Source organism: Hyperolius riggenbachi, chromosome 6 (assembly GCF_040937935.1).
Source record: "Hyperolius riggenbachi isolate aHypRig1 chromosome 6, aHypRig1.pri, whole genome shotgun sequence".
In the NCBI taxonomy this organism is placed as follows: domain Eukaryota; kingdom Metazoa; phylum Chordata; class Amphibia; order Anura; family Hyperoliidae; genus Hyperolius; species Hyperolius riggenbachi.
The window spans coordinates 358,754,758-358,776,320 of record NC_090651.1 but is presented as its reverse complement, the minus strand read 5'-3'; the positions used below and the strand labels follow the sequence as shown (position 1 = coordinate 358,776,320).

The 21,563-nt window shown below is 47.1% G+C and overlaps 1 protein-coding gene across 1 annotated transcript; it reads left to right on the top strand.

Annotated features, from left to right (window-relative positions):
• The first annotated feature begins 349 nt into the window (after positions 1-349).
• Positions 350-20,879, top strand: LOC137522258 (indolethylamine N-methyltransferase-like). Its single transcript, XM_068242287.1, has 3 exons — positions 350-500; positions 10,503-10,710; positions 20,450-20,879. Exons 1-3 carry the CDS (start codon positions 350-352, stop codon positions 20,877-20,879), a joined length of 789 nt encoding a protein of 262 aa, XP_068098388.1.
• The last annotated feature ends 684 nt before the right edge of the window (positions 20,880-21,563 follow it).

Here is a 21,563-nt window from a genome sequence, read left to right as displayed (position 1 = left end):
GACTGGATTGGCGCACACACATACAACCTGTCCCTTTGCTCAATCTCATTCGCAATCGCCTCTCTTGCGATTGCGTTCTGCGCTTCGTACAATTCCTGTCTGGCACTTGTGGAGGTACAGAGGATTGGTTCCTCTGCACTCCCCAGCGCCATCTGCCAACAGGAATTTCCCTCTACAGGTGCGTAGCACCTTTTGCTGGGTGCCTGCAAATATACGCTTGTGGAGGATTTTCGCCGTGTCAGCGCACGCGTTGTGCGCTGATCACGGAGAAAGTTCCACAATCGTTACACTGGCATTATAAGAATTACAGAGGGGAAAGCTGTGGCTAGTATTCTGTCTGTCATACAAGATGGATCGCAGCTCCTATAAGCTCTACCATAAACACGAGCCTGACTCCAGAACCATGCTGGAGACTTATTATTCTGGAGACCTTGACACGGCATTAAAAGATGACACATTAACAGTACCAGTGGAGAAAATGCACAATGCACTTGCCATGGGTAAGTACACTAATGGCATTATTATATTAACTTATATGTTTACAATATTATGTTATAAATTGTTTAGTCATTGTTTTCCCATTGTAATCTTAAATCATGCAGATTTACAACCCCTTCAAAACATGTGCAGTAAACCCCTTGAGGACCAGAAATGTTTTCCTATTTGTGCACAGTCGGTCTGACCATCAACAACTCTTATTTCTCATGATAGAAAACTGAATTTTGGACACTGTTTTTTTTTAGGTTTTTTTTTTTGGGGGGGGGGGGGGAGGTAGATTTTTCTTTATCATAAATACATATTTTTTTATTTACATAGGTTTAAAAGGGGAAAAAAGTAAGGATTGAAAAACAAAAATATACTGTACTGTATATCACATTCTTCATTTTATTCTGTGACATCTTGCCTTTATAAATATTCCAGTTGCATACATTTAAAGAGAATCTGTACTCTAAATTTTTACAATAACAAGCATACCATTCTATTCCTTATGTTCCCCTGTGCCCCTCTGTGCTGTTTCTGCCACTCCCTGCTGCAATCCTGGCTTGTAATTGACAGTTTTAGGCAGTGTTTACAAACAAAAAACGTGGCTGCTAACCAGCATGTGATAGGCTGAGAGAAGCTCAGTCTGTGACTCATACAGAGCCTGCAGGGGCGTGGAGAAGGTGTGTATAGCTTTTCCTTATCACAGCAGAGCAGCAAATTCCTGCCTGAGCTGAAAAAGCCGGCAAAGGAAAATAGGTTAGATTATATAACAGAGATATTACAGAGACAGAGCAACTAGAAAAGGCTGCAGTAAGACATACCACATTAGAACAGGTATAGGAACTTATAGGATAGAAGAAATAAGACTGAAAATTTTGTTACAGAGTCTCTTTAAGTATTTATTTATTTACCTCATCTATAAACACCAGGAACAAAGCTGCTGTGATTACTGTGATTTATCCATGATACAATAAACGATACAATAAATGACATAATAAATAATTTAATAAAATATTAGTCAATAAATACATTAGCAAATTAATTAACTAAACCAATAGATCAATAACTGGTGGATGGAGGCCAGAACCCCTAAAAACAGCAGACTGGTTTGCTACAAGTGACCACCAGGCTGCTGTCTATGGGGCTACTCTAACTGGTAGCAAGAAAAGTAGGAGGACAAACCCTGCAGTGTAGACAGAATGAGACCAGAATTGGAAAATGGGTGGTAACCAATCCACCAAAGTCAGAATTAGGCCAAAGTATAACTGGCAGCAACAAAACAGGGCTGAGAATGAAAGGCTGGGATCAGGATTGAAAGCTTGCAGGGGAAGGAAAAAGCGGTTTAGCCGGGGTTTAAATAGCTCAGCATTGTGCACCAGTGTACCTGGGAAGCACATCTGACAGAGGAGGACACCTGGGCTGGCACCGTTGATGTTTGAGCAGAGTTCAGAGTTTGAGTACGCAGGGCCGGATTTGTACTTTCCATTGCCCAAGGCCCACTGTCATCAACCTCCCCCCACCCCATTCTGTCTAGCACTCTGACTAGCTGTCACTGGTTTACATGGGCTACCCTCCATTTTGCTGCTCTGCCTCCACGTTCGACAAAGAAGCAGTGCATGCTCTTTCCACTGGCACTCCCTGTAGTTTTGCATTCCTGCCCGGATGTGCACAACAGCGTTCTGGGCATGCATACTTCTGAAATTACGCTCATGTATGAGCAGCACATGTCAAATATGGATACCCATAACACTCCTGGCCTTGGCTGCTGTGCACATCCAGGCAGAGAGGGAAATCACATGGAGCGCTTCTTTATCCACTGTGTGTCTGGATGTAGTCAGAGCCACAAACAGGTAAGTAGAAGGATCCAAATTACACCCGTTGGCACAGATGTAGTGTCAGCTCAGGTGTCCTTTAAACAATGTCAATTTAGCTCTCAAGGGTGACTTCAGACAAGGCACGGGAGGACAGATCTTAAAATGAGTCAGCAGGAAATTTTGAAACAGGATAATTCCATTTATTGGCTAACTTAAAAGAAAAACAGTAAGCTTTTGGCTAATAAGCCTTCCTCAGACTCTGTGTATTGAAAAGATATTAGAGCACAAAGCTATATATACATTCAGACACGTATCTACAAGGGTGCAGGCATGGCTGGAGCCTTGGGCGCTATTGCACCATGGGCGCCATGCCTGCCCCATGCCACCAGACACTTCACCTCTGTATGCCTCCTCTCCTGGTGCGGCTCACTCCCCCACTCGGCCACTCACTCCTGCCTTACTTACGTCACCGCCGGCGTCATGGTAACTGACATTATATCAGTGAGACACAGAGGACGCTCAAGTTACCCGCCGCCCGCTGTACTCCAAATGCGGAAGTGAGGTCATCTCCTGCATTTGGAGTTCCCTGGGCACAGGTAGCGCGTGCGCCCTCTGTGTCTTGCTGATATGATGTCTGTTACCATGGCGCTGGCGGTGACTGATGCGACTAAAGCAGCAGTGGGGGAGCGAATGGCACCAGGATTCAGGTCTGTGATGGCACCCAGCTTGCACCCAGACTCAGCCACCCTTCATCCAGCCACTTTGCCCCAGCCACCCTGTCCCAGCCAGTAGCTGGCAGCCACCCCGCACACAGACCCAGCCCCCAGACACCCTGTCCCTATCCCAGACACCCTGTGCCCAGACCCAGCCACTCTGCACCCTGTCTCAGCCACCCTGCACCCAACCACCACCCTGAACCCAGACCCAACCTGCGCCCAGACCCAGCCACTCTGGGTCTTCCACTCTGTACCCATACCCAACCTATCTGTCCCAGCCACCCTGCACACTGTCCCAGCCACTCTGCCCCAGCCACCCTGAACTCTGTCCCAGCCACTCTGCCCCAGCCACCCTGAACCCTGTCCCCTGTCCCAGCCAATTTCCCCAGCCACCCTGTGCCCAGACGCAGCCACTCTGCCCCAGCCACCCTGAACCTTATCCCAGCCACTCTTCCCCAGCCACCCTGCCCCCTGTGCCGCGAGGAGGGGGGCCGCAATTTCAGTCTTTGCCATGGGCGCCATATTACCTAGATACGCCTCTGTATACATTCAGCATCAGGCGATACAAAGCTTGTTTTGCAATTATAAATAAATGTCATTCAGATGTCATCCTGACCAGGAGAGATGATTTACTTTGATTTACTTTGATATGTGACCTCATATATCTCCATGTTGTGCCGACCTTTTGCTTTTACTGCCCAAAGCCATGACCTATGTGGCCGTCCCAGAATATTGGCTTTGCTGGTAAGTAGTGATGAGCGAATGAATGATTTCACAAAAATGGCACATTTTGTCTCCCTTGAGAATATTTATGAAGATATATGGGCATGAGAAAACTAATTTTCACCAAATGCATTAAAGTCTATGGGCACCAAATCACTTCTCAGCACTGAGCGAGTGCAGTGATTGGCCAGAATGGCAGAGCCTGGTCCTGCCCTCAAGACCATTGGCCCCCACCTGATTGGCTGATGGTGCCTGATAGTGGCCATGACTGACAGAGCCCCCACATGATTGGCTGGCATCTGAAGGAACAATATAGAAGCAGAGGCCACATGGAAATTACCATTAAAGTGAGTGACCCGCTGGGGCATAGGTGCAGTGGGCAGCAGGGGTCAGCGTGTCTGACCGATGTGTATGTGTGGGCTGCGGTGCTGGTCCCAAATGTTACATTCAGACCATAAGATGCATGTACTTTTTCCCCCACTTTTGGGGGAGAAAAAGTGTGTCTTATATTCTGGAAAATATGGTAGTAATAAAGTTATAGGTAGTGTTGGGCGAACATCTAGATGTTCGGGTTCGGGCCGAACAGGCCGAACATGGCCGCGATGTTCGGGTGTTCGACCCGAACTCCGAACATAATGGAAGTCAATGGGGACCCGAACTTTTGTGGTTTGTAAAGCCTCCTTACATGCTACATACCCCAAATTTACAGGGTATGTGCACCTTGGGAGTGGGTACAAGAGGAAAAAAAATTTAGCAAAAAGAGCTTATAGTTTTTGAGAAAATCGATTTTAAAGTTTCAAAGGGAAAACTGTCTTTTAAATGCGGGAAATGTCTGTTTTCTTTGCACAGGTAACATGCTTTTTGTCGGCATGCAGTCATAAATGTAATACATATAAGAGGTTCCAGGAAAAGGGACCGGTAATGCTAACCCAGCAGCAGCACACGTGATGGAACAGGAGGAGGGTGGCGCAGGAGGAGAAGGCCACGCTTTGAGACACAACAACCCAGGCCTTGCATGAGGACAAGAAGCGTGCGGATAGCATGCTTTGTACCACCATGCAGTCATAAATGTAATAAAGATAAGTGGTTCAATAAACAGGGACCACGCGGCAACGCTAACCCAGCAGCAGCACACGTGATGGAACAGGAGGAGGCGCAGGAGGAGAAGGCCACGCTTTGTGAGACACAACAACCCAGGCCTTGCATGAGGACAAAAAGCGTGCGGATATAGCAGCAATGCTTTTTGCCGCCATGCAGTCATAAATGTAATACAGATGAGAGGTTCAATAAACAGGGACCGGAAACGCTAAACCATCCCAGATGTTCATCGGTCATGTTACTTGGTTGGGGTCCAGGAGTGTTGCGTAGTCGTTTCCAATCCAGGATTGATTCATTTTAATTTGAGTCAGACGGTCTGCATTTTCTGTGGAGAGGCGGATACGCCGATCTGTGATGATGCCTCCGGCAGCACTGAAACAGCGTTCCGACATAACGCTGGCTGCCGGGCAAGCCAGCACCTCTATTGTGTACATTGCCAGTTCGTGCCAGGTGTCTAGCTTCATGCCCGGTTTCAGGTCCAGCGGTGCCAGCCACAAATCCGTCTGTTCCTTTATTCCCCTCCAAATTTCCTCCCCTGTGTGCTGCTTATCCCCAAGGCAGATCAGCTTCAGCAACGCTTGCTGACGCATGCCAACAGCTGTGCTGCACTGCTTCCACGATCCTACTGCTGCTGGTGCTGGGTTAGCATTTCCGGATGAGGTACAGCTTTGAGATGCGTTGGAGGAGAAGGAGTCAGAGAGGTAGGTGCTGCTGTTGTTATCCAGCTGTTTGCGGCGTGGGCAACACCCGCGCCGTAGCAGGTGAGGAATCGCTGCCAGGCTCCACAAGGTTCACCCAGTGCGCGGTAAGGGAGATGTATCGACCCTGGCCGAACGCACTCGTCCAGGTGTCAGTGGTGAGGTGAACCTTGCAGGCAACGGCATTCTTCAAGCTTCGGGTTATTTAGCTGACCACGTGCTCATGCAACTCAGGCACTGCAGAGCGCGCAAAGTGGTAGCGGCTGGGAACCACGTAACGTGGGATGGCCACTGACATCATGCCCTTGAAGCTGTTTGTCTCCACCACTCGATATGGCAGCATTTCGCAGGCCAGAAGCTTGGCTATGCTGGCTGGCTGTTACTGCCACGGCCCGGGGGTCATTTGCTGGCAATTTCCTCTTGTGCTCAAACATCTCAGAGACAGACAACTCAACCGTAGCGCTGCACACCGAAGGGCTGTTGGTTGTTGTGTTTGATGAACACTGGGAGACCTCAAGAGCACTAGTCCGGAAAGTGACAGTGTCAGCATCGTCTGATGTTTGTGAATGTTGTGAACCACGCAATGGCTGGGCTACTGCTGCTGCTGAGGCGGGTCTGGTGGTGAGTCTGGTGAACCCAAGGGAGGCAGTGTTGCTGGTGGTACCCTGTCCTGCCGCGTTTGCCCACAGAGTGGGATGTTTGGATAGAATGTGGCGGCTCATGCTGGTGGTGGAGAGGTTGTTAATACTTTTCCCCCTGCTCAGGCGGGTCTTGCACACCTTGAAAATCGCCATGGTAACATCCTCAGTGCAGTCTTCAAAGAAAGCCCAGACTTTAACTGGCTGAGGACTCGGACCTCGTGCGTGATGTGCTGGTGCTGCTTAACCCACTGCTGGACGCTTGAGAGGTCATCCAAGTAATTATCTGGTCCTGTTCTTTTGGATCTGTGAGGGTTGTTGTCCTGGACAACATGGGCAGTATTGAGTGGGTTTTCTTGGGTGCTCCCCTGTGGCCTGTACGTGAACCGTCAGGGGAAACACCTCTTCCCTTGCCCCTCCCTCTTTCACCGGATTTCTTCCTCATTTCACTTATCCTTAAAGTACACGCTGACTGGCAGCAGTACAGTGGCAGTACAGAAATGCTATACAGTGGTGGGTGAGCGGTGTACCACTATTGTCAGCAGTGACACAGAGCACAATGCTATACAGTGGCGGGTGAGCGGTGTACTACTGTTCCCAGCAGACACAGAGTGGAAGTAAACACAATGCTATTTAGTGTGGCTGAGCCGTGTACACAGAGTGGCATTAAACACAATGCTATATAGTCTGCTATATAGTCACCCCGAACAGGGTGATGTTCTGCAGAACCCGAACAGTGGCAAACACTGTTCGCCCAACACTACTGGGAGGGAACGCAGATTTTAGTACCTAAACACACGATACAACATGTTTTCCGGGGTCGGACTCTGAGGCACATACAGATGGTCCCGATCATCATCCTCATCATACAACTCTTCTCCTGAGTCTGACCCACCCACCACCTCTGCCACCCCAACATCCCCAGACACAGACCCCTCATCGTCCTCAACATTAACTTGGGATGCTGGCCTGAGCCAGACCTCCTCCTCCACATCAGGCCCCATCATCTCCTCAATGGCAGCCCTCATTAATCGCTCTGGCGACGGACTGATGGACACAACGTTTTCCTCCGGGGAGGGCTGCTGCTGACCACTGGCTGCTGGGGTGGATGTTATAGCTTGCGTGGGGCGTTGGCTGTTGCTGTTGTTGGGAGTGCTGCTCACAGCGGAGGTCTCTGGGGAACTCATGTTGAGCTCATATAGTGGTTGACGGTGAGTGGAGTATTACTGATCCCAGCAATATACACACTGACTGGCAGAGTACGCAATGCTATATAGTGTGGCTGAGCGGTGTACACAGAGTGGCAGTAAACACAATGCTATATAGTCTGGCTGAGCGAGCGGTGTACTACTGTTCCCAGCAGAATCAGAGTGGCAGTAAACAATGGTATATAGTCTGGCTGAGCGGTGTACACAGAGTGTCAGTAAACAATGGTATATAGTCTGGCTGAGCGAGCGGTGTACTACTGTTCCCAGCAGAATCAGAGTGGCAGTAAACAATGGTATATAGTCTGGCTGAGCGGTGTACACAGAGTGTCAGTAAACAATGGTATATAGTCTGGCTGAGCGGTGTACACAGAGTGTCAGTAAACAATGGTATATAGTCTGGCTGAGCGGTGTACACAGAGTGGCAGTAAACACAATGCTATATACTCTGGCTGAGCGAGCGGTGTACTACTGTTCCCAGCAGACACAGAACAGTAAACAGAATGCTATATAGTGTGGCTGAGCGAGCGGTGTACCACTATTCCCAGCAGACACAGAACAGTAAACAGAATGCTATATAGTGTGGCTGAGCGAGCGGTGTACCACTATTCCCAGCAGACACAGAACAGTGAACAGAATGCTATATAGTGTGGCTGAGCGAGCGGTGTACCACTATTCCCAGCAGACACAGAACAGTGAACAGAATGCTATATAGTGTGGCTGAGCGAGCGGTGTACCACTATTCCCAGCAGACACAGAACAGTAAACAGAATGCTATATAGTGTGGCTGAGCGAGCGGTGTACCACTATTCCCAGCAGACACAGAACAGTAAACAGAATGCTATATAGTGTGGCTGAGCGAGCGGTGTACCACTATTCCAAGCAGACACAGAACAGTGAACAGAATGCTATATAGTGTGGCTGAGCGAGCGGTGTACCACTATTCCCAGCAGACACAGAGTGGCAGTAAACAGAATGCTATATAGTGTGGCTGAGCGAGGTACACAGAGTGGCAGTAAACAGAATGCTATATAGTGTGGCTGAGCAAGCGGTGTACTACTATTCCCAGCAGACACAGAGTGGCAGTAAACAGAATGCTATATAGTGTGGCTGAGCGAGGTACACAGAGTGGCAGTAAACAGAATGCTATATAGTGTGGCTGAGCAAGCGGTGTACTACTGTTCCCAGCAGTGACACAATGACAGGGGGGACCCTGGCTAGCGTGGCTGGAGCGCGAACTACCCTGCCTGCCTACCCAAAGCTAAACCCACAGACAAATGGCGGAGATATGACGTGGTTCGGGTATTTATTTACCCGAACCACGTGACAGTTCGGCCAATCAGAGCGCGTTCGGGTCCGAACCACGTGACCCGTTCGGCCAATCACAGCGCTAGCCGAACGTTCGGGGAACGTTCGGCCATGCGCTCTTAGTTCGGCCATATGGCCGAACGGTTTGGCCGAGCACCGTCAGGTGTTCGGCCGAACTCGAACATCACCCGAACAGGGTGATGTTCTGCAGAACCCGAACAGTGGCGAACACTGTTCGCCCAACACTAGTTATAGGCGAATGAATGGAAGGAGCACTGACGGGTGAAAATTGCTCTGTTTTTTTTAAGGGGAAAAACCCTTGGAGGTAAAATGGTTAAATCTTCTATTTCAGCCATTCCAATCTATTGTTTCGACAATACCAAGTCCTATTTTGATTAGTGATGAGTAGAAATTATGCCTATGCGCAATTACGCATCGTAATTCACAATTACAATGGAAAAGCGTAATTACTTTCGTAGTTAATTGTAAGCATTCGTCATTTTGCATGAATTACGCCCAATTTACACGTCATTTCTTGCCTCCGTGCATGCTATTGCTACCAAAATTGCTGCATATATTAAGAAGAATAGTGGGTACAAGTTGAAAAAGGCATTGTTCAAAAAGACCTTGTAGTTTTTGAGACAATCGATTTTAAAAATACTAAGAAAAAAGTTTTTTTTTTTCTGAGTTTAAAAAACATTTTTCTTTGCATTTTTTACATCGATTTTCTCAAAAACTACAAGGTCTTTTTGAAAAATTCAATTTTTTTTTACTTCTATCCACCATTCTTCCTAACATGTAGCAATTTATTTAGCAATAACATGTATGGGGCTTTGCTATTCTCCATCAAAGTCAGCAGGAAATTATGCATAAATTCATGTGTAATCACGAATGATAATACAAAGTCAATTGAATTAAAGCGAACCTTAAGTCAAGTAAAAAAAATGAGATTTAGTCACCTGGGGCTTCCCTCAGCCCCCAGCAGCCGATCGGTGCCCTCGCAGCTCCGCTCCGATGTCCCAGGACCCGCCGGCGAGCACTTCCGGTTTGGCCGTCACCGGCCGACAGGCATGGGAACGCGAGTGATTGTTCGCGTTCCCAGCCTGTATATCGCCCCCTATGCTGCTATTGCGGCCAGGAGGTCGCAATAGCAGCATAGGGGGCGATATACAGGCTGGGAACGCGAACAATCACTCGCGTTCCCATGCCTGTCGGCCGGTGACGGCGAAAACGGAAGTCGTCGCCGGCGGGTCCTGGGACATCGGAGCGGAGCTGCGAGGGCACCAATCGGCTGCTGGGGGCTGAGGGAAGCCCCAGGTGAGTAAATCTCATTTTTTTTACTTGACTTAAGGTTCGCTTTAAAGGATATCACAACTGAAACTAAGATTGCAGCAGTGTGTGGGGGAGTACAAGTAAATACCTTCAGCTCCTCCTGCCCCCCTCCGTCTGCCGCCGTTCCTCTAATATTTCTCCGGGTGTCTGCCGACTCTCTTGACCCCCCCACCTGGACATACTGCGCCCTGTGCGCGCAGTATGTCATCCCCTCGTCACTTCTGGCCGGCGCATAATGCTGGGCTCAGAAGCACGCTGATTCCTCTGCCTCCCCTGGGCTGCGTGTGCGCTCCATTACACTAAGTGTCACATGATTTGCCAAACTCATAAAAGCAAAGTTCTTATTCGATGGAAACGAAAGTGTAACAGTGCAGACATATTCACTTTATGTTCAAGTGTGATCTTTTTGAATACGCACATTACCTTGTTACAATGATGTGGTAGAAACTGCAGACATTTTCTTCAGCATGCTGTGCAAACCTTGCAGGTCGCATGACCGGAAATATCATGATTGACATTAGCACCGGCCCCTTAATCCATGATCTCTATCCTGCCTGTGAATTTTTCCAAGAGATCATCCTGATGAGGACCAATGAGCAGTGCATCATGGAGATAATGAAATGGCAGAATGATCGTACTGGAGCCTTCAGCTGGGGGCACGTGGCTGCACACGCTACCAACTTAGAAGGAAAAAGGTGAGTTCTCAAGGAACCAGGGGCCTCGCTGGCTGCAAACCATGGGATCCCAATGTGAAAATGTAATGTACCCCCTCCCTCTTTCAATGAATCCATGTGGACAATCCCCCTTCATCTGTGCAATTAACACATGCAGACAGAGTTTTCCTTCCCCATGTTGCCACCTTAACCAATTCAAGACCTGCGCTACGCATATCTACGCCCCACAAAACTTCACTTTAGTCTCAGGGGCGTAGATATGCGCACTGTTTACTTACCGCCGCCGCTCACGATTGTCACATGTCTTTTGTCCACATTCACCGTAATTCTGTCCCTCCGTAATCGGTGAATGGATAACAGCTGTTTCCATCCATGATCAATGTGTCTGCGATGAGTCAGAGCTTCTGGCAGCTCTGATTTAAAAAAAAAAAAACCCCAAGAAACAAATTTAACACTTGGTTCTGTGTTATATTTATTCAACACAGAACTCAGTGTACTACCATCTTGTGGCCAAAAAGTAACATTGCATCCAAATACACTCTAATACAGCCTTTCTCAACCTTTCTACCCTGGAGGAACCCTACAAATAACTTTTGGATCTCAAGGATACCCCTGCAAACATTTTTTTTTATCTCGAGAAACCCCTGCATTTATTTTGCAGGAGGCATGGCCTTTGAAAGTAGGTGTGGCTGTTTATTTCACTACCCCCATTACACTGCCACTCATTCTATTGTCTCCTGAGCCCCCAATTTAGTGCTTCTTGGTACAGTACTACCTATTATAGTGTGCTCTATTATACTTCCCCCACGATGGGGGAAAATGCCAAGGAACCCCTGCAGAGTCCTCAAGGAACCCTGGTTGAGAAAGCCTGCTCTATAGCATTCATCTATAGCAAAATTAAATCGTTTTTTTTTTATTATTTTTAACCCCTTTCTCCCCTATCCCATAGTTAGCATAACAAAACACTTGTAAAAAAAATACACAATTTAAAAACAAATGTATAAATAGTCACCTTAGGGACACTGGCATAACAATAGGGGATGCAGCCCCTGCCCCCATGGGGGGGAAGGCAGGGCCCCTCCAGGGCCCGCTCAGGTCCATTTTGTGGGGCTGGAGGGGTTGCAGCATGAGAGGAAGGCATGGCCACACATCGGCGGGGATGGGGGACAGTCCCCCCTTCTCTCACCTTGAACTCTCCTCTCTGCGCTCCCCTCCAGCATCTATTATCAGTGGCAACAGGCGGGCAGCAGCAACACATACCTACTTCGCGGAGGTCTCCGATCTCTCAGTGCTTCATGCTACTTCCTGTTTAAGCAGGAAGTAACATCAGAGATCAGAGACCTCCGGGATGGAGGTATGTGTTGCTGCTGCCTGCCTGTTGCCACTGATAATAGGTGCTGCAGGGGAGCGCAGAGAAGAAAGCTCGAGGTGAGAGAGGAGGGGACTGTCCCCCCTCCCCGTCGATGCGTGGGCCATGCTTTCGTCTCGTGCTGCGACCTCCAGCCCCAAAAAATGGACCTGGGGCACGGGAGGGGGGCCCCATCTAAATTTTTGCAGGGTGGCACGGTCATTTGTAGTTATGCCCCTGCTTAAGGACTTTTTTAATAAGTATGTCATGAGGGTATATTACTGTGGCTTTTGTAAATAAAGACTTGTAACTATTATTACAATATAAAAAAACACTAAATGGAAAAAAGACACCTTTATTTCCAAATAAAATATTATCACCCACATTATACTAAGGACACAATTTAAATGTAATAACCGGGACAAGTGGACAAATAAAATGTGTCTGTTTCATCATCAATAGCATATTTTCATTTTAAACTACAATGGCTGAAAGCTGAGAAATGGTGAATTTTATTCATTTTTTTTCTTCTTCTTCCCTGCAAAATGTGTATAAATAAAATTATACTTAGCAAAAAGTACTGTCCAAAGACTCGTTTGTCCCGCAAAAAATAATATATAGATCATTTCAGTGTGATAAGTAGCAATAAAGATATTGACAAATTAATGGGAGGAGCATGATGTGAAAATTGCTCTTTTCCTGAAGGAACCTGTGGTCCTGAAGTGGTTAACTCCCATAAAATGTGTGGTTTACTTAACCCCACCCCTTCCGCAGACAAGCGTGGACTACAAACCATAACGTATGTGACCGACATAACAGGTCTTCCCACCCATGCTGCATAAGCACTTTCCCTTAGCAAGTATGGATAATGTAGCACCTCTCTCTCTCTCCACCCACTTTCCACACAACCACAGACGTACAGCGGAGCTTTACCTACTCCAGTGTGAGGTTGTCCACTCTGCTGTTCACTGCAGCTGCTCTGTTCACCACACACCCCACCACACACCCACTCTGTATGTGTGATGATCCGCTCGGCTGGCTGCACTGGCAGGCAGCTGTTTGACCATTCCTCTAGTCTGAAGGTTACAGGTCTCTGGAAGAGAGACCTGTCTTTCCTTTGCAAGTTTCTGGGCTCTTCTGCTGTTGAGGAATTTGCATACATTCGTTATGCAGATCCCCTACCTGCCTCCTGTGATGACTGGCACTATAAAAAGCTATGTTTCCCAGAGTCCTTTGCTGGTCATTTCTTCATGGTTTGTTGTAAACACTCCTAGAGTGTCAGCCATTGTTGATCTGTTAAAGTTTACCTTAGGGTAATTCTTGGAACTGTACTAGGCAGTTCCTAGTGCAGTTAGATTGCATATCTGTTTTGTCTGTCTGTTGCGATTGTCCTGTCCCAGCGGTGGTCGACAGGAAATCGTTCTGTTTGTCTGGGTGCTAACCGGGGCAGCGGTTGCTACCGGTAGCCCCTTCTGATCTGTCTTGCTTGGATCGCACTAGTCTTACGCTAGCGCTGTGGATCCTTCTGTTCTGTTTTCCTGGATCGCACTAGCCTCTAGCGGTAGTGCTGTGGATCCTTCTGATCTGTCTTGCCTGGATCGCACTAGCCTTGCGCTGGTGCTGAGGATCCTTCTGTTCTGTTTTCCTGGAGTATAGCTGGAGCAGCGGTTGCTACCAGCTATCTCATCTGCCTGTCTTAGTTGGATCGCACTAGCCCCTAGCGGTAGCGGCTGTGGATCCTTCTGATCTGCAATTCTGTTTCTGTACCTGGATCGCACTCGCTCTGGCGGTAAGAGCAGTGGATCTTTCCTAGCTTATTCCTGTTTTCCGTTTGTCTGTCTTGTCTGATATGAACGCTTGCTGTAGGCTTGGTGAGGTAACCGTTAAGCAAGCGCTTGCGTTCTCTGTTTCGTGTTTGTCTGTCGGTGGTTAGTTAGGCGTGCTTGTCTCTGTTGTGCTTAACATGCGGAGACCGCGCTGTAAACGCGTTCGCTGTTGCGAATGAGTGCGGTGTTCGCGTTTAGTTAGTGTTTGTTATTTTCCTTATCTTCTCATTGTATGATTTGCTGTGCCTTTGCTACTCTCGTCCCCTGTCTTGCTTAAGCCTTGTGTCACCTCTGGCAATCGCCTCTCTCGCAATTGAGTTCCTACTTTGTTTCTGCTGATGTGTGTTTACCGTCGGTCCGTCGCTGGGTCGCGACTAGATTGGTGAACACACATTCATCCTGTACCTGTGCTCTTTCTCTTTAAGGGCTGTTCAGCCCAGAATTGTCTTGATCTGTAAAATCCCCATCTGGCATCTGTGGCCGTGCTGCGATTGTACTCGTCTGCACCCCACAGCGCCATCTGCCGGTGGGAATTGCCCTCTACTGGTGCTTGCACCAAAGCTGGGTTCCCCCTTTCATACGCTTGTGCAGTATTTCCGCCGTGTCAGTGCACGCCTTGTGCGCTGACCACGGAGATTATTCCACATTCGTTACAGAATGACCAGCCCAACCAAAATTCCCAGTGTAGAGGGAATTTCCGATTTGTACGATTTTGTCGAATATGGCTCTTGTACCTTTAAGAGATTTAAAAATCTTGAACCTGAAACAGCGGATGAATTTTTGTCTGAGTGCACTAAACTTTTAGCGAATCCTGAATTCCAATGCACCCTAGTGTCTACCTGGGCCCCCCAAATGGCCTACCTTCTGTTTGGGGGCGAAATGTTAAAGTGGGCTTATGATGTGTTAGATCATACCACCCTGAGTCAAAGATCCCTGGAATTCTTGGCCTTTACAATTCATAATTGGCTGAGACTACCTCAGTTACCATACCCCCTTAAAGTGGATCCGAGATGAACTTTTACTCCTTGCATAATTGTGTTCCTTACATATAGTTTATAGGGCATTCCTCAAGCCAAATACTTGTTTTGTTTTGTTTTAATATCCTAATTTCCTATAAACTAAATAAGCCACACCCACAGCTTCTCCAGAGTGCCTTGGCGCTTGCAAGGGATTGTGGGATTTCAGTCTGGGCAGGTGAAAAAGGTGTTACTAGCTATAGATTTCAGAGGCAGAGTTTTCACAATCTGAGAGCTGCAGTGCAGATACAGATCAGTTGCCTGTGTAATGGAGGAGATAAGAGTGGAGTTTTCACAGAATATGCAGATTAGCATGCCTAGATACAGATAAGCTTGCCTGTGTGTGTAATTGTGTAATAGTGACAAGCAGAAAACATGTCTGCTCCCATTGTATCACAGGAAAAAATATTAATATACTGTTGAAGCTGTTTGAAGATAGATTTGCTGTGTAAACTATCTAAACTTTAGATAAGATATAAAGACAAGTCACTTGTTATATTTAGTTTTTCATCTCGGATCCGCTTTAACGAGTTGTTGTCGGCAGCTCAATCAGCTGTTCCATCTACTCAGTGCAAAATCTCTCAGCCTGCAAAGATTTGCATTAACAGTTCACCTTCATCCAAAAAGCAGCCATCCAAAGCCTCTAAGTCTAAACGTAAAAAATCTAGGAAGGCTTCCCAGTGGAAAGATCCGTTGCCCATAGCAACTACAATTAAAGACATTATTTCTATAAGGTCTGAAATGTGGAACACACTTGATTGTGATGAACCCTTAGGGGCTCCTCAGGCTCAGGTTTTCTTGCCCCAAGCAAAAGCATTTGTGGATCCTTTAATAGGCAGAATTATTTTCTATATTAAAGGTGTAAGAATGTCTATACATGTTCCTGACCCCAACCCTTATGAGTGCTATTTAGATACCGGGTTGTTTGAGCCCCCATTTGCTCCATGGGAAATTGGAGCGTTGGTCGATGAGTTTGAGATTGATTGGAAGGCGTTTTGCGATTTCTACATCGCAAAAAGCGCAGGGACGCTGGACGCTAGTGGAAAGTCTGTGTACACTTTGATTGATCCTGATGAGTGTGACGAGTGTTTTGTGGATCCGGTGATGTGTGTGTGGCAGACGATTTTGGATGAATTGCACACACACCAATCAATTGATTTCAATGGAGAGACATCGTTATCGGATGATTGTTCCTGCCTTCGATCTGAGATGAATGGGTGTGCCACTGTGGTTGATTCCTGTGCGAATCCTGAAAGATTCTCTCCTGACTGTGCAGTTTGAATCTGTGCGATCTGGTGCCTGCTTCTCAGATGTCCCTGCAGAGTGTGATCAACATGAATGTGTTATTCCTCTCAAAGATATGCGGGATCCTTTGTCATCTAAAAACAGATCTTTAAGATCTTCTATCTATGATCCTGCTAAGGGGAAAACTCCTAAACTGTGCAGCATCAAAAGTAAAATGAATGTGTCTAATAAAGTTTCTCCTGTTGTTGTCGTTCCTTCTCCTGCAAATAGATCTTTGTCTCATCCTATTCACACCTGTAAGGGCCTGTTGCCTGATGACAGTTGCTCCAGTGTTTCTGTCCTGAACACCTTGCGGTCTGCTCCGCAGAATTCTGAGGTTTGCGCCATGGAAGCATCAGTTTCACAACCTAAAGCGATCTTGGATTCGCACGTTTTGCGTTCTGACTCCTCGGATTCGACATTGTTAGCTGAATCAAAGAGTGAGACAGCGCTTCGGTTTTGCCAATTTGATGCTGAAGCTTCTTTGTCTTGTCCAGAGAAGCTTTCTCTGAACCTGCCCTGTACCATGAATGAAAACATGATTTCCACTCGCACTGACATTTGTGAGTCCCTTTCTTGCTCTGAGGAAAGTGCTGATTCTGCACCCTGTACTCTGGATGAGTCAATATGACCTTGCTTAGAATCTCCTGCAGTGACCCTAGAGGCTCGTATATGTATTGCTGCTATTCTCACCTGTTTTTCTGCAATTTTGGAGTTACAAACTAGTTTGACTGCTACGCAGAATTCTGGGTGCAGTGAGATTGAAGTTAAGGAGTCAGTGCGTGTTCCAGTAAATATTCCTGTTCATCCTGCTCATGATGATGAAATTCAGTCTCAGCTTATGGTGGAACCATTCCTGGGACATCTGCCCTGCCTGCAGGAGGTATTTAATGTTCAGCCCTGTAACATGAATAGTTCAGAATCCTTCATAGAAAACTTGGAAAATGACATTTCTGAGGTCTTAGTTGATGTTTTGGAGGTTTCCAAGTCCCTCCTAAAGGGTGCAGAACTTCTAGGAGATACCTCCTGCCCCCCAGATCCGTCTGAGGTTTTGCCCACTTTAGTGGGCATGGATGTTGTGCTGACTACCTTTGCTGCTCTTGTGGAGCTTCACTCATGTGTAGTCAATGATGATATTACAGTCACAGAAATTTCTGAATTTGACTCCGAGTCTTCTTTTGAAAGACCAGTACCTGTGACCTCTACTCGTGATAATTTTCTGCCCGGTCCTGGTTTTGGTCTGGTCGTGCCGGACTCTGAGGTTGGCAGTTCCCCGACATGTCCTGAGGTTTCTCCTGTGCTGGTGTACCCCGATGTGCTCTGTGACCCAGAAAGCCCAAGTGTGCCTCGGTTACCAACATGCTCAGATGCTTCCTCGGCGGAGATATGTTCTGATGTTGCCTGCCTGCTTGCATGCCCAGAAGTGGTCCCTGAAAGTCCTGACCTTGATGGGTGTCCTAGTAATTCTGAATCCGGAATAATCATAGGTTCCATAAGGGTTCTTGGTAGTTCTCCATGTGGGCCTGGTGAGCGTTCTGGCCTCTTGGGATCTCTGCGGAGCTTCAAAGGGTTCTGGGAGATTCTGGGAGAAATTTTTGCTTGGTACCCTGGATAAGATCAACAGTGGCTTTTGTGTTGAAAGAGACACTTCGAACAGGTATTGTGGCAGGTTTGGTATTTTCGGACTCTCCCTGGAAGGTGGCGGGTATTGTCTGGAGGGTGTCGATGGCTTCTTCTCTGGCGTTCACAGTCCTGATGGGTGTTATGCTGAGACTGGTAGTACTGATGGGCATGTTTCGGTGGCTTCTGCTTCTGATGAGGTCGGTTTCGAGTGGACTAACTCTGGAATTGGGCCTTGTCGGGCTGTCCTAACCTTCATGAGTCTTCAGTTACAGTTTTTTTGCTTATACCAGTTTTGAGGGACGTCTGGAATCCGTCCCTAGAGGATGGGGGGGGGGGGTACTGTGATGATCCGCTCGGCTGGCTGCACTGGCAGACAGCTGTTTGACCATTCTTCTAGTCTGAAGGTTACAGGTCTCTGGAAGAGAGACCTGTCTTTCCTTTGCAAGTTTCTGGTCTGTTCTGCTGTTGAGGAATTTGCATACATTCGTTATGCAGATCCCCTACCTGCCTCCTGTGATGACTGGCACTATAAAAAGCTATGTTTCCCAGAGTCCTTTGCTGGTCATTTCTTCAGGGTTTGTTGTAAACACTCCTAGAGTGTCAGCCATTGTTGATCTGTTAAAGTTTACCTTAGGGTAATTCTTGGAACTGTACTAGGCAGTTCCTAGTGCAGTTAGATTGCATATTGTCTGTCTGTTGCGATTGTCCTGTCCCAGCGGTGGTCGACAGGAAATCGTTCTGTTTGTCTGGGTGCTAACCGGGGCAGAGGTTGCTACCCATAGCCTCTTCTGATCTGTCTTGCTTGGATCGCACTAGTCTTACGCTAGCGCTTTGGATCCTTCTGTTCTGTTTTCCTGGATCGCACTAGCCTCTAGCGGTAGTGCTGTGGATCCTTCTGATCTGTCTTGCCTGGATCGCACTAGCCTTGCGCTGGTGCTGTGGATCCTTCTGTTCTGTTTTCCTGGAGTATAGCTGGAGCAGCGGTTGCTACCAGCTATCTCATCTGTCTGTCTTGCTTGGATCGCACTAGCCCCTAGCGGTAGCGGCTGTGGATCCTTCTGATCTGCAATTCTGTTTCTGTACCTGGATCGCACTCGCTCTGGCAGTAAGAGCAGTGGATCTTTCCTAGCTTATTCCTGTTTTCCGTTTGTCTGTCTTGTCTGATATGAACGCTTGCTGTAGGCTCGGTGAGGTAACCTTTAAGCAAGCGCTTGCGTTCTCTGTTTCGTGTTTGTCTGTCGGTGGTTAGTTAGGCGTGCTTGTCTCTGTTGTGCTTAACACGCGGAGACCGCACTGTAAACGTGTTCGCTGTTGCGAATGAGTGCGGTGTTCGCGTTTAGTTAGCGTTTGTTATTTTCCTTATCTTCTCATTGTATGATTTGCTGTGCCTTTGCTACTCTCATCCCCTGTCTTGCTTAAGCCTTGTGTCACCTCTGGCAATTGCCTCTCTCGCGATTGCGTTCCTACTTTGTTTCTGCTGATGTGTGTTTACCGTCGCTGGGTCGCGACTAGATTGGTGAACACACATTCATCCTGTACCTGTGCTCTTTCTCTTTAAGGGCTGTTCAGCCCTGCATTGTCTTGATCTGTACAATCCCCATCTGGCATCTGTGGCCGTGCAGCGATTGTACTCCTCTGCACCCCACAGCACCATCTGCCGGTGGGAATTGCCCTCTACTGGTGCTTGCACCAAAGCTGGGTTCCCCCCTTCATACGCTTGTGTAGGATTTCCGCCGTGTCAGCGCACGTCTTGTGCGCTGACCACGGAGATTATTCCACATTCGTTACAGTATGGTTCCCAATGTATGTCATGTGACATGCACCAAGACCTTTAAGTAGCAAAGGAATGCGTGCAGAGCAGCTGCAAACCGAAGAGTAAACCTACCTGGTGCTGTAGCAGGAAAAGCTCAGCTGTGATACTCTGCCAATTAGGGAGAACCTGTGGGAGAGGAGCAGGTAACCAGATGTGCCCCCCCAGTATTAGGTAGCCAGAAGGGCCCCCAGTATTAGATAGACAAGGATAGCCCCCCTGAATTAGGTGGCCAAAGTTTGCCACCCATGATTAGATAACCAGAAAATAGGTAGCTAGAGATAGCCCTTGAGTATTAAATAGCAAGGGGTGCCCCTTTATTAGGGAGCCAGATCTGCACCCCATTTGAAAGTAGCCAGGTGTCCCTCACCAACATTAAGTAGCCAAGTGTGTCCACTAGTATTAGGTAGCCAGAGATAGCCTGCCTGTATTAGGTAGTCAGGTGCCCCCCACCCCCAGTATTAGCTAGATAGCAAGAGTTGTCTACCATTATTGTGTAGCCTGAGATAGGCTCACTGTATTAGGTAGCCAGATACATCCCCAGCATTGGTTGGCCAGAAAGAGTCACCGCATTTTCGGCAGTCAAACATAGCTCCAAAGTATTAAGTTGAAAGAAATGCCCACATTTGTATATAGCCAGATGTTAGGATGGCTGCAATAGCTGTATTGTGAATAAAGCTTTCTTGAATGGGCCCTGGGGCCCCTGTGGCCAGTGAGGTCATTATGAGAGCCAATGTTACACTCCTGAATGACATCACCTTTGAATTTATTAATACTGGCTTCTTGCATTTGTGTATGACAATGTAGTATTTGTATCCTCTTTAAACCTCAGTGTATCTTTCTTTCTTTCCAGTGATGAATGTGAGGTAAAAGAGTTGAAGCTGAAGTCGGCCATTACCCATGTGGTGAAATTTGACCCAGAGACAGAAACTCTAACAGACCTGTTAGGAGTAACTCAGGCTGACTGCATTATCAGCTATGGGTTTCTGGACGTGGTCTGCAAAGATCAAGATGACTACAAGAGAAACTTGAGAAAGATCTTAAATCTATTAAAACCAAGAGGACATTTGATCTTAATTGGGGGAACAAATGCCACGTATTATACAGTTGGAGATCACAGGATCCACATGTTGACATATGATGAAAAGTTTGTGAGAAACGCTCTTGTCGCAGAAGGAATGTCCATTCTCGTTTCAAGGGTGTTTATTTATAAAGAAGGCATATTACAGGTTATGCATAAACTGAGGCAAAAAGTCCCCCTTAGGGGTGATGCCAGTAAATAATATAGAAAGATAAAATTGCTTATACATGTTAGCCTTCAAATCAGATATAAGATATCAGATAATAATTTTTTATGTTATATAACGGGGAAGGGAAAAAGGTAAAGCTAGGGAGGAAGGGAGAGGGTCAGGGATGGGGTATATAAGGATGTACCATGGGCGGGGCGAAACCCGCAGCATGCCAATGGTATCATCCAGAGGAAAAGACAGGGTAAAGATAGGGAAAATAGGGTAGGGGGACACTCACATATAAGTAGAACAGTAGGGTGAAACCTATCGGGAACCAGCCCAAAACTACTCACTATATGGTTATATGCTCAGGGTGTGTTCCACCAAAAAAGGTTAAGAAAAATCAGCGGGAAAGGTTTAGAAATTATGTAGTGTATAGGACAAGCCAAGATTATCCTGCCACTGGATCCAGGGGGACCATACCTTAAAAAAGTGTTCTAGTCTATCCTTTAGTTTTGCGAGAATGTGTTCTGATAGCATGGTATGGTTAAGGTCTTGTAACACTCTATCAACATTCAGAGTCTGTGATTTCCATTGGGTTGCAATGTGTCTTTTGGCTTGAGCCATGAAAAACTGGATGAGTTTGTGCGAGGCATACGGGAGGGAGGATGGTTTGTTGCCAAGCAAAACAATTGAAGGGTCTAATTGAATATTGATTTTTAATATAAGTGAAAGCTT